This window comes from Mastigoproctus giganteus, chromosome 2, assembly GCF_048544385.1.
Source record: "Mastigoproctus giganteus isolate SK-2022 chromosome 2, ASM4854438v1, whole genome shotgun sequence".
NCBI lineage: Eukaryota > Metazoa > Arthropoda > Arachnida > Uropygi > Thelyphonidae > Mastigoproctus > Mastigoproctus giganteus.
In genome coordinates, this window is record NC_143576.1 from 2,971,507 (window position 1) to 2,986,101 (window position 14,595).

General features: G+C 38.2%; 1 protein-coding gene across 1 annotated transcript in view; it reads right to left on the minus strand.

Moving 5' to 3' along the window:
* LOC150089117 (dynein axonemal heavy chain 10-like) overlaps window positions 1-14,595 on the minus strand; it is a 147,043-nt gene that overhangs the window by 63,736 nt on the left and 68,712 nt on the right. Inside the window, exon 5 of the mRNA XM_090387982.1 lies at window positions 162-278. Coding sequence (XP_090244108.1) covers window positions 162-278 — 117 coding nt within the window. The remainder of the gene's footprint in view (window positions 1-161; window positions 279-14,595) is intronic.

Genomic DNA, 14,595 nt, shown 5'->3' on the forward strand with positions numbered 1-14,595 from the left:
ATCAATTGAGAGACCTGGATTTTGTTGGAGGTATTATTACAACCTAGGATTATAAATTTTTTCTTTCTTTCTCAGGATGGGAGAGGGGGAGAGAGAGAGAGGGAAAGAGAGATTTATATAATAAATCATGACATTTAAACTACAAACATAAATTCACTTACATTCTGTATAGGAGTCAACAGAGCATGAACTCTCTCTTCAACATCATCGACCTTTTTTGTGTCTTCTGTCAAAGATTTCAGCTCTGACTTGAAAATACTAAATAGCTCTTCCAGTTTCTAAAATAATTGTTATAAGACAACTATAACACATTACAAAAAATTCAAGACATTCTCTCAAAATCAATATGAAAATACCACACACACACACACGCATGCATTGAAAATAAGATGAAAGCCATCTCTCTCTACATCATTACAGTTATTACCAGACTGAATGAAACTCAAAACCACAAATTATTTTAAAACACTCCTAATTAATTTTAGCTAATTATTAATTACCTCATTAATATTAATATAATTCAAATGTAGTTTCATATAACCTTATTGTGAGTTTTCTCTTGATTCTTTAATTAATCTCCCTTGGGTAACTCTTTGGCACATAAAAGCTAGATTTACTTGAAGAAGACTTGAGAACCCTATTAATTTCTTTTATAATTGGATTTTCTCTGAAAATGGCCTATACTTCTTCCTGGTGCATTTGTTCATTATTTCCTTGCCAAATCCAGGAAAAGATCCTTCTTGTGTTGAAAATTACAAGCCAATATCTCTTATGAGCTGCATGGGAAAAATTTTGAAAGGATGGTTCATACTAGGCTCACTTACATCCTGGAGTCAGAGAATCTTCTTCCAGAACAACAGCATGGTTGGTTTTTTTTTTTTTTTTTTTTTTAGGAGCATTAGCAACTAAGGCCATATTGCTCCGGGAGATGGGGTGGTCATTTCCTGACCTTTCCGCATCTTCCGTATTTGGTGGTGACGGGCTCGAACCCCGGTCTAATCAAGAAGCGTGTGCTACGCACCGCTGCTCCTTCCCACCTGGCTACGGAGGCGCCCCAACAGCATGGCTTTTGGAAGAATAGATCAATGCTAGGCATGCTTATCAAAGCCAAATCTCATATCCACAATGTCTTTGTCACGAAACAACATCTAGTCATGGTCAATTTAGATCTTGAAAAGGCATTTGATACTACATGGCGTCATGGTATTATTATGGACCTTTACCATCTGGGGCTTAGGGGACATTTGTCGAAAATAATTCAAAATTTCCTGCAACTACATTCTTTTTCAACATTGTTGGATCAATACTTAGTCCAAGAATATTTTCAATCCGAGTTAGCAGCATGACAAGAGATATCCCAAAAACCGATCAAACATATGTATGCAGATGACCTTACCACTTCCTGTCAATCTCAAAGTATCAATACCATCAAACAGCACCTCCAACTTGCCATAACCAAAATAGAATTCTGGACTTCACGGAACGGTTAAAGACTATCAGAAAAGAAATGCACTGTCACTCACTTTTGCAAGAAACGAGCTCTCATTCCCGAACCTGAACTACAAATAAACAATACTCCAATCCCACTTGTTAATACTGTTAAATTTCTTGGGCTAATATTAGCCCACAAACTAAATTTCCAAGCCCACATCGCTTATTTGAGAACTTCTTGTATAAAGCATTTGAATATACTTTGATCAGTCTTGTCCATGTCATGGGGAGGTGATCGGTATACTTTACTGCATCTTTATAGAAGTTTAATCCATTCATGGCTAGAGTATGGTTGTCCAGTGTATGAGTCTGCCTCCTGGCAGACTCATACACTGGACAACCATACTACTTTAAAACGGCTAAATGTGATCCATCACAGTGCTCTGAGGACTGCACTGGGAGCTTTCGGGACTTCTCCAATCCAAAGTCTTTATACTGAAATGCATGAGCTCCCATTACATCTGCATAGAAAAACACTACTGCTCCACTACGCTGCTAAGATCCAGAGTCTACCTTCACACCCCAGTTGGGAATAGCTTTATAAAACTCGGTGGGAAGCCTTCTATGAGAGCAAGCCAAATTAAAATAGACCTGCCTCGTTCAGGATCAAAGAGCTTGTTCAGAGTTGGAATGTCAAGTTAAATGAATTTAAGACACAACTACACCTGTTCCACCTTGGACAAATGTGTCTGTCTCTCAAGATATATACTTTCTCTAGTGGGGTAAAAAAATATTATACCTCCCTGCAATTTCAGACAGTTACATTCAGCTCATGCTACTATGAACAACCATGCCTGTAAAATTTATACAAATGGTTCCAAAACTGACAGTATGGCAGGTGCTGCAGCAGTTTTTCCTTTATGTACAATTTCAGCCACACTACCGCTAGCTTGCAGCGTCTTCACAGCTGAATTATATTCCATTAACTTAGCACTTAGTAAGATTATTGAGCTTTCCATCTCATCTGCCATAAATTTACACAGACTCCCTCAGTGCTTCTCTGCCATAATGAAGAATTTTTCCTCTTTTCATCCTACACTGAAACAGATTCATTTGCAGCTATTCTCCTGCAGTGTGTCCAATCAGTCAATCAGTTTTTGCTGGATCCCTGGCCATTCTGGCATTCCGGGAAATTAAAGTGCTGACTGTGCTGCTAAACATCCTCAATCCACTCTCTCACAACATCCTCAGGTTCCTTACACTGCCTATAAGTCTGTCATATGCAAAGTGTGCTATGATAAATAGGCACAGATCTGAAAAAGCAACACCAACAATAAACTTTACCATATAAAAGAAAATCCAAAGCTGTGGCTCTCTCTGGCTTCCGAAGAAACAGATGAGAGGATGTGGTACTGGCAAGGCTCAGAATTGGACACTCTCATTCTAATCATCTCTTCCTATTATTGGGAGAAAACCCACCTCAGTGTTCATCCTGTCAGATGCAACTTATGGGCCATCATTTTCTGGTTGATTGTCCCTTACATTCAACTATCTGGTCAAACATTTTTCAGTCACTCTCCACATTGAATATATCACCTGATTTATCTCATTTCTTAGGAAATTAAGCAAATATTGAAGAACTTTTATTGTATCTAAAACATAATGGCTTCTATAGAAGCATATAATTTAACATCTCTAGCTATATACTTCTTGTGAATAAACAATGAACAGACACAATTTGGCTTTGGTAGCCCCTGTATCATTAAACCCATACCAATAACAACATAAAATAAAAGCTAATAACTCATAACTAATAGTGGTGTGCATGTGATGGGGGGAGGAAGTATTTCAACTAGCAACCAGCATGTAAGATGAAGGAAAATGACACATGCATAATGCATGTAATTTTCAACTACAGTTGTCAGGATTAACAATAATTCTTGTAGCTGTAATGGCCTTAAGTTTCACATAAATAGATAAAAATACAGTGGACCCTGCTTTATGATTTATTCTCTGTACGATCAAATCACATTACAACAAACTCGCCATTGTAAAGTACGTTCACTAAACAATATGTAGTAAGAGCCAGTCATTGTGATCATGTTCCCCAGGGCTCACATCTGGTGAGTATGGGCTTGGCACACCCAGGGTCTTGAGCTGGATATCATCATTCTTCTCTTTCTTGGTGATTCCTTTCTACTCTCTCTCTCTCTCTCTCTCTCTCTCTCTCTCTCAGAGTAATTTAGAAATTTTTTTTTTTTGGCTGGTGCAGCATAAGCCTCAGGCTTTCTTGCACCATATGGCTAATAATAATAAGAATAATAATAATAATAATAATAATAATAATAATGTTTGTGAATTGAATTTTAATTCTATCAAACAGCGATTCTAATAAGCAAAAATAAGAGGAATATTATCCACAGGCTATAAAAGTAAAGATATATTAAGCACAAATTTAAACATACCTTACCAATTAAAAAATTAAATGACACATGAAAATCGGAAGAATATTTTCCACAGGTTAGCAAAATAAAAATAAATTATGCTTACGTGCATGGCTTAATTAATACATACTGTAATATGTACATACTAACTAGTTGGCATTTCTGTTCACTGACATTTTGGGGGAGGTTTAAAATTTAAAACAGTAAAAAAGATAAGCAATCGATAACAAAGAACATGGCATACATAAACTGCAACTAACATTATATGCGCAAGTGAGAACAGAATAACAAGTTATGAAGCTTAAAAAATAGGAATGAAGAGAAGATTCTGAAAATTTATTTATGTTTTTATATAATTGAAGATTTCATGGAAGGGGAAACACATTTCACCATAATAACATAAAATCTATGGAATTCCAGGTATCGGTATTATCACAAATTGAATAAGATCAAGTTTACTATCCATTTTTAATAGATTGCACTAACAGAAAAGCCCAATAAACTGGAAACTGCTAATTGTTTTTATTGTTTTTTGGTTGTGACCTCCAGAAATCTGACCAGACCACGTGGTATGGTCAAAGACAATCATTGGGTAATCTCGAGTACTGTGGTCTCCTGCCCCGATTAAACGGCATGTTGTCCCAATTAAGTAAAGAAAACCCTAGCTATTTTGTCAATTAGGTTCTGTTCTTTAAGATTTGTCCCAAATAAACGGCTTCCCCAATTAACTGGTGGTCTACACTGTACTTGGATTTCAGGGAAGCTTTTGATACTGCTGCACATAAAAGACTGCTGTATAAATTGGAGCCATGTGGCATTAAGGGCAAGTTCCTGCTAAAAATAAAGGGATAGTTGAGTGGAAGAAGACAAATTGATTATTTATGGAACTGCTCTTCATTAACTAATGTTATTAGTGGAGCCCCCCCCCCCCAGGATTCAGTTTTGGGCTCATTGTTATTTTCTATATTGCTTCTTCTTCTTCTTCTTGAACTCAGTGGATTTTACGCTTATGAAGCCTGTACCATTAACTCTTTTCAAAGAACTGTTCAATCCATCTCTTTCTGGGATGCCCTCTTGTTTCTTTTTCCAAAAGGTTTGTAGTTCATTGCCAATTTTGGTTGTCTCTCCCTCTCATTCTCTCTACTGTTCTTTCTATTTTAACTGATAATTTTGTATTTCTTCTATTATGTTGGAGGTGTTTAGTCTTTCTCTTATATTTGTGTTTCTTTGGTGATCTAGTCTTAGATATATATATATATTTATTTAGTAGCATCGGAGAGACGGATAAAAACAATAAGGTTTAAGCAAAAAATCCTTTAATACAAAACAAAATAAATAAATCTACCAAAAGCTTTCAGACTTGTGTAGTCCTCCTTCAGTTGGAGAATGAGCGTTATTATAAAATAAAGAATACCAGGCACCTAGCCATGGTGGTCATGTGAGGTGAAACACATGACACGGGTGCAGAAACAATCAGTTGTTGGAAATAGAGGCTTGTGGTTGTAACTGTAGTGTTTGAGTATGAAGCGTGCACCCACACTTATCATTCTGGAGGATAACTGCTTCCATGATGGGATGGATGTGTCCTCTTTTATTTTGGTAAACGGCACCTTGACTATAGGAAATGTGGAGTGATTCCAACCAGATGCAATGACAGTAGTGTCAGGATTGGTCGATAATTTCAACGCCCCAGTGTGGATCAAGGCTTGCTGGGAAGAACACTCGACGATTGCTCCGCAATCGTCGAGTGTTCCGAATCAGAGGAGGGACTGTAACTTCCTGCCTGCTAGCTGAAACACTTTATCCCATGGGCCTATAACATTTTAGAGAGCTGTTGTGACATGCCCAGGTAGTAAGGGATAAAGGCGGTCAAAGTAATGTTGTTGCTACGGGAGGCCCTAGGGGCACGGGTCTTCAGGTCACCCTTATCTAGCGCACTTGCAGGGTAGCCACATCTAGCCACATCTGCTTTTATTTTAATAAGCTCATTGCACCTTTCATCCAATGAAATGGAATGAGTCCAGGCATGGGTCAGTAGGGCTCACATGGTACTGAGAAGCTGGCTGTGAGCATGTGCTGACCAGTTGGTGAAATGGCCAGCACACATCGGTTTGAGGTGGGCAGAAGTTTTTAAGTGTACTATGAATCTGATGATGATAGAGGGTTTCACTGAACATGACAACACTACTGGTCAGGCACAATCTGAGGGCGGCGCAAACATTATTGGCAGATAGTGAAGTTCTGCTGCTCAGAGTAGGGTCATTGTCGAGAAGTTGCTTGGCACACGTGATGGCTAGATGGACGGGAATCAATGTGAATAGTGACACCACATCAAACAAGGCCATAATCTGATCTTCTGCAATGGAAAGACCGAAAACCAGTTGCAGGAACTCTCTGCTGTTCGAAATGGTGTGGACGGTGTTGCCTACTAGATTTGAAAGTAGATTGGTGACAAACTTTGACAACTCATATGTTGCAGAGCCACAGCAGGAAACGATAGGTTGTAAAGGGTGGCTTGTGGACTTTCAGCAGACTGTAGAATTGTGGGAGGGAGTTGGAATGTAAACTCCAGCGCATGGACAACGAAATCTTACCAGACTTGAACCAACCGTAGACCTGGCTGTTGACTTTGGCCTCCCATTGCTCCAAGATCTTAATGGGAAGATCATGTACGAGTTCATAAAGAGAGGTGTCTTGAAAAAGAGAGAGGGCTTTCATTTGGTAGGTCCAATTTATTCAAGGCAACAGTACGGTGCCCTTTATCCACTGGTAGGGTGACGATGGAATTCTCTTTTTCAACGAGATGAGAGCAGAGATTTGGCATCGGTTAAGATTGGAATTAACAGGACAGCGTTCTGCAGGATTTCTGCGGTCTTGAGGCAAATCGTATTGGCAGTCTCTTCAGGTAAATGTGTCAGCGATGCCTCGACACCCATGGTGAGTTCCGTGACTGGAGGACTGCGGGACAGAACAACGAACTTCATCCCCAGGATGAACAGTTCCACCTGTTCATCGGACAAGCATCTGTCACTCAAGTTCAACACAAACTGAGAGCAGTCCATGGTAGGGGCTCCTTGCAGGGTGGACCTCATGAACTAGATCGCTGGATTTTACCTGTGGTCGTGAGTGATATTGGTTGGACACTTGGAAACAAAGTCTGGACAACATTGGAATAAGGGGACCATGCAACAGTAAGACCGGAAACCAGTTGCAGGAACTCTCTACTGTTCGAAATTGTGCGGACAGTGTTGCCTACTAGAGGTGAAAGTAGATTGGCAACAAACTTTGACAACTCATATGTCGGGAAGCCACAGCAGGAGATGATAGGTTGTAAGGGGACACCTGGCTTGTGGACTGTGGGAGTTGGCATCCGGAGGCATGTAAACACTGGGAATCACTCCACATGTCCTGTAATCATGGTGCCTTTAACCAAAATAAAGGGAATGCATCCATCCCATCATAGAAGTAGTTATCCTCCAGAATGGGATTATATGTTAAGAGCCTTGTGGATTAACTCAAGACTTGAAGGAATCTGCAAGGCTTCAGGGGGGGGAATTTCTATCAGCATGGCCCACACTTGTAGGTAGAAGAAATTTGTTTTGTAGAGACGGGATACACTTAAACAAAGGTGGTGCAAAGGTTTTTGGCAGTATTATTGAGGATACCTTAAGGTCCAGGGAAACTGCTAGCTAGGGGGGATGTGGGTAATACTGACACGCGTTTATCTGATAATATTGGTCAAAGTAACTCTTGCACATACCTTAAGAGTTCCTATCTGCTACCCCAACTGGACGTATTATCTAGACAATAGGGCAGAAACGTTTCACGTGAGCGGGTAGCTAATATCAGGGAAGAGAGCCTAAAAAACTTCAAGGGTTGTGTTAGGGTTGTTAAATATACAAGACTTAAATATGCAACACTGTCCACACAATTTCGAACAGCAGAGAACAGTAAATCTTAATTGTTTATACAGTAACGGTAGAAGTGTCGTCAATAAAATGAGCGAATTCGAACTGCTGGTTAAAACAAGTAACGCGGACATAATAGGGCTTACAGAGACGTGGTGCCACCCGGAAATTGGGGATGATGAGTTTAAGTATGGCTTGTATAATGTATTTAGGAAGGATAGGGTAGATAGAAGGGGTGGTGGGGTAATGCTTCTTATCAGAAGCAGCCTGAGTGCGACAATAGTTTTCCCGGATTCAGACATTTCACATGCTAGTATAGAGTCTGTATGGTGTGAGATAGTTGGAAACAAAGGTATAATGCGAATAGGAGTAATCTACAGACCAGGTGATTGTGAAGATTATGACAAAAGCCTCTACATGCAAATGAAATGGGCAAGTAAGCGTCAATTGGAGTAAATGAGAAGGAAACTCGACATGGGGAACAAAATTTTTAAATCAACTAGATGACTGTTATTTGTATCAACATGTCAGGGAAAGTACTAGAGAAAAGAATATCCTAGACCTCATCATCACCCATGAATCAGATGACATAACAGGGTTGACAGTAGAGGAACCAGTAGCAAGAAGTGATCACGGAGTTCTACGGTGGATGATGACGAGAGAGGTAACAGAAGTAAAAGGCAAAGGAATGGGTTTTAATTTCAGAAAAGGAAATTAAGATGCCTTAAGGTACTACATGGCCTCTATTAACTGGGTAGATATCGTGCAGAAAATGAATACATTTGAACTGTGGTACGCTTTTAAAACATTAATCACAGATGCCTTGAATGCGTATATACCATTAAAAAAATACCCCACGAGGAGGGTTCCAAGTTGGACGAATAGTGAAGTTGCCACATTACTTGAGCAGAAAAAGGTGGCATCGAAAGGTTACAGAGCAATAAAAAGTACTGAAGCCTATAACAGCTACAAGGTGATGTGTAATAGAGCCACACAAAAGGTTCAACAGGCAAAGGCAGTTTATGAGAAATCACTAGAAAACAGAGCAACGGGGGGGGGGGGGGGGATAAGGAATTCATCACATATATAAATGCCAAGAAGAGCAGGAGAAACCAGATCGGTCCTTTACGTAAGGGAAAGGGGATAGTATTAAATACACCAGCTGCCGTTGCAGATGAACTCAACAGTCATTTTGCATCGATATTTACAAAGAAAAACCTTTTGTGGCAATGGGAAATTGTGGGAGCGAAGTTAAAAAATATATAATTAATGATATTGAAATTTCGCAAGATTATTTAATGAAAAAACTTTCGAGCCTACAGACCAGTAAGGCTCCTGGAGTTGATGGAATATACCCTATAATCTTAAGGGAGGCGGCAAGCGAGTGCATTGAACCATTGAGGCTAATTATGTGAGCATCACTAGACTCTGGGAAGATTCCCTTGGATTGGAAAAGTGCAAATGTATCTCCCTTACATAAGGGTGGCTCTAAAAGTGAAGTTGGAAATTATCGACCTGTCAGTCTGACTTCAGTAGTAGGGAAAATCATGGAGGCAATGATCAAGGGTGGAATTCAGGATCATTTGGATCGAATTGAAATTCTCAAGGATACTCGGCATGGTTTTGTAAAGGGAAAATCATGTTTAACAAATCTGGTTCGCTATTTTGAAAGGGTCACTCACGAGCTGGATTTAGGGAATAATTTCGACATTGTTTATTTAGATTTCAGCAAAGCTTTTGACTCAGTCCCACATGAGCGGTTGCTTTATAAGCTGGAACAGGTTGGAATCACTGGGAAAATCCTTAGATGGATAGAAGGATGGCTTCAGGGCAGGAGGCAGAGGGTTGTGATAAATGGCTATTCCTCAGATTGGGTTGATGTAAGAAGTGGGGTTCCCCAAGGATCAGTATTAGGACCACTGTTGTTTTTAATATTCATAAACAACATTGATGAAGGGATAGAGGGCGTGATGTCTAAATTTGCAGATGATGTTAAAATTGGTAGAGTAGTTAATGATCACTGTCAAGCTGAGCTTCTTCAGAGAGACCTAGATAGACTTCAGGAATGGTCAGAAAAATGGCAGCTATGCTTTAATCCAACAAAGTGTAAGGTATTACATCTGGGACACAGTAATCCCAAAATAACTTATTCACTTGGTGGAGTTCAACTAAACCCAGTACTGGAGGAAAGGGACTTGGGTGTTACGATACGGTCAGACATGAAATTCTCTGAGCATTGTAAACAGGTTGCAAGGAAGGCCCATGGTGTCCTATCGATGATCTATCGAACTTTTGCAAGTAGAGATAGGGACGTGATAATCCCATTATAAGGCTTATGTTAGACCACACTTGGAATACTGTGTTCAAGTATGGAGACCGCACCTAAAGAAAGACATCGAGCTTCTTGAAAGGGTGCTAAGACGGGTAACTCGCCTGGTGAGATCGGCAAAAGGGCGTCCTTATGAAGAAAGACTTCGAATATGTGGGTTGCAGAGTTTGGAAACTAGACACCTTAGAGGAGATTTGATTGAGGTGTTTAAGGCTCTGAGAGGCATCAGTAAAATGAATGAAGACGAAATTTTCAAGATTATAAATGATACTAGAACTAGGGGACATAAATTCAAGTTACGGGGGGAAATGTTTAGATTGGACTGCAGGAAGTTTTATTTTAGCCAGCGAGTTATAAATTACTGGAATAAGTTGCCTTCATGGGTGGTAGAGGCCGACAGTTTGGGGAAATTCAAAGGTCATCTGGATAGTACCTTCGGGTAAGGGAAACGCATAGGATGATAGGTTTAATTTCCTTTTTTTTTTTTTATTAATTATTATTATTTATTTTTTTTTGTTTTTATCATTGTTTTGTTCGGATATATATATTTTTTTTTTGGCTGGTGCAGCATAAGCCATAGGCTTTCTTGCACCATGCAGCCATTACTAATACTAATGATAAGCTCCGGCACACACTTCATACTCAAACACTACAGTTACAACCACAATCCTCTACTTCCAACTGATTGTTACCTGCACTCGTGTCATGCATTTCACCTTGTATGACCACCATGGCTGGGTGCCTGGTATTCTTTATTTTATAATAATGCTCATTCGCCAACTGAAGAAGGACTACACAAGTCTAAAAGCTTTTGGTAGATTTATTTATTTATTTGGTTTTGCATTAAGGATTTTTTCTTAAACCTTATTGTTTTTATACATCTCTCCAGTACTACAAAATCTTAGAATGAATCCCATAGACAGAGGTCCTTTCAATTTGATCTGGTCTTGTTAATCCCAATAGTGGTCTGAGAAATTTTATTCGGGCTGCTTCCAGACATTATTTATTCCTCTTCCCAAGTGTTCATACTTCTCTACCATATTTAAATACTTCCTTTGACGTTATGTTATGTATTTGTAATTTTATTTGTATTGTCATTTGTTTTCCAAAATGTCTTTTTATTATTTCATTCATTCTATTGTGTTTCTAATTTGCATTCCATATCCTTTTTAAATTCTGAAATCCTGTTTCCTAAATATTAAAATTCAGTTATTTGTTCAATGATGTTTCCATCTATTACTATCATTACCACACATTGCCATTGATTTTGTTTTTAAAGCTGATATGTTTAAATTATAGTTGTGTTTATGTTTGCTATTGTATTTAAACAGTGCATTAATATCTAATTCATGCTCTGATTTGGCCAAAAGTACTTGATCATCAGCATATAGAATTGTGTTAATTTTGTTGTTGTTGTTTTTGGATAACTGAATTCTGCCTATTATAAGTTTTTTCCATTCCTGCAATATTTTAATATAAATATTGCATAGTTGGTGATAATCCACAACCGTGTATTATACTCTTATTTGTTGATATAGGTTCTGAAATGTATCCATTCGTGTATTTTATGCTAATTTTTGTGTCTTTATATATATATACTTCTTTCTGAATTTATTAGTTCCCGGGGAATGTTATCATTTTCTAAAATTATCCATATTCTTTCTTGATTCAAACTATCACACTTTTTCATAATCAATAAATAATAAGTAAGTTGGTAAAATTTGTTCTCTTCTCTTTTCGATTATTTGTTGCAGAGTGAATATTGCAACTGTGCATTTCTGAATTCCTTTTCTGAATCTACACTGTTCTTCTTCGAAGTATTCTTCTGGGTACTCAGTTTATTCTTTAATACATTTGCATATAGTTTTGATGACATTGATAATAACATAATTCCTCTGTAATTCCCACAGTTATTTTTTTGGTCCTTTTTTATGTATACTGATTACCAGTCCTATCTGCCAATCTTTTGGTATTTGTTTAGATTTCCACATATTATTATACAGTGTGAATGATCTTTCCTGAATTAGTTTTTCACCATATTTAAACAGTTCTAAACATATGTTATCTAGTCTTGGACTCTTCCTGTTCTTGGACTTCTGAATGACATATTGTAGTTCTTCTAGGTTTATTGAGTCCAGTTTCCTCGATTTCCTCTTCTGGGGAGATATTCCCACTATTTTCTCCTATTGTTTCTGAATTCCATAGTGAAGTTTTCTCAATGTTCCTTCTTTAATTAAATTAATCCTCAATTTGTCATTTTCTTCCATTTGTAATTTTTTAAATAACTTGAATCCCATCGTTTGTGCAGCAGTAATATCACATTCTAAAGATTTAACAAATCTATCCCAATCTAGTCTATTTATGGTTTGTGATGGTTTTCAAACTTCTGCTATTAGTTTTTTATAATTTATGTAGTCATCCAAACTTCTGCTTTGTAAATGTATTATATGCTTGTTTTTTTGTTTGTTTGTTATTTGGTTTTTAGAAGCATTAGAAACTAACGCCATATTGCTCTGGGGATGTGCGGTGGTCATTCCCTGACCTTTCCGCATCCTCCGTATTTGGTGGTCACGGGCTCGAACTCCGGTCTAATCAAGAAGCGTGTGCTACGCACTGCTGCTCCTGCCCACCTGGCTACGGAGGTGCCGCTTGTTTTTTTTTTTCTTTTCTATGATATTCGGAATTTCCTCATTCCAGCTCCTCGGCCAATTCTTTTTCTTTAACAATTTATATCAAATAAAGGGATGGTTAAGTGGAAGAAGACAGAGTGGTTATTAATGGAACTGCTCTTTGTTAACTAATGTTACTAGTGGAGGCCTCCCCCAAGGTCCAGTGTTAGTCCCATTATTGTTTTCCATATTTATTAATTATACTGATGAAGGTATAGCCTGGTATACTTAGTTTGCAGATGATACAAAGGTTGATTAATGACAGTAATCAGGGTCCTGATTACTGTCATTAATTCCTCCTGAATATTGCAACAAGATCTAAAAAGATTAGGCAGATCGGCTGAGAAATGGCAGTTGAAGTTTAGCATTGACAAATGCAAGGTACTGTATATGGGTAGCAGTAATGACAGACTAATGTACCAACTGCTACCCTCAAGATAGTAGAAAACGAAAAAGATGTAGGGGTAATTGTGCAGTCATATATTTAGTCAGATATGAGCAAGTAGATGGGATACAAGAATATTTTCTGATGCTATCAAGGCAGTGTTAGGTGGGTTATAAACCTGATGTTTTTTTTTCCAGAATAATAGTTTAAGGGCAGCCACAAGCAGAGGTAAAATTGATGCTTACAATGCTTTTACTGGGTCATGCAGCAGCTTGGAAAACAAGAACTGGGGATTACTGGGCCTCCTGAAAGTTCCTCGTGAGAAAAGTACACAGTATGTTGGCTGTGTTAGGATTACTAAATGCAAAAACAGACACACATATACAAGCTTGTACACTAATGCTAAGAGTATATAAATACATTTTATGAATTTAAAGTATTCAAATTCATAAAATTTTTGGTTGTGTCATCAAAAGTGGACATTGCTATGAAATTAAAAACATTGTGCCTCTTGAACAGAGGTTTATGGAATTTGAATATGGTGATTACAATGTACAGAAAAAGAACCAACAGGACAGCAGAAGAGAAGGAAGAGAAGTTATGCTCTTATTAAGAAGCACAATGAAAGTAAAACAGTGCATGCAAAGAATATGTGAAGCATTGTTTAGCATCAACGTTCTTCTTCAAAAAGACATATTTGTATGCTTCGTAGACTACAAGAAGGCCTTCAAAAAAGTACAACATCATAAGCTGGTTGAACTACTTCATGGGTCCAATCTAGATGGAAAGGATATCCACACTATTAAAAAACTTTATTCCCCGGACAGACACAGTCCGAGCCGGAGGAATAGGAACAAACAACATCAATATCCAATGAGGAGTTCGACAAGGCTGAATCCTTTCATCTCTCCTGTTCCACCTATACTCCGACAAAATATTCAAAAGAGGCCCTGGAAGGTATAGACCTAGGAGTAACACCCAATGAGGTGATCATAAATAATATTAGATATGCAGACGACACTCTCCTTCTCTGCGACATCAATGAAGGCCTGCAACAGCTACTCAATACGATCAGTTCAAATGGAGAAGAGCTGGTATTCAACATTAATGAAAAGAAAACAAAGTTCACGATTTTTATCCACAAACAGTATGAAAATGCAGACCTATCACTCAATGACAATCCAATCGAATATGTAAGTCATTTCAACTACCTGGGAAGCACTGTCACGGAAAACTTAGACCCCGAGAAAGAAATACGAAGTTGGACTGAAATCACCAGAGTAACCTTCAAGAAAATGAGGACACTTCTTTGCAATAACAACCTCAAACTGAAATTAAGGCAACATAGGGCCAAAAGCTACATCTGGTTCGTACTTTTATATGGAGCTAAGACATGGACTCTCAAGGCAAGTTCACTGAACCGGTTAGA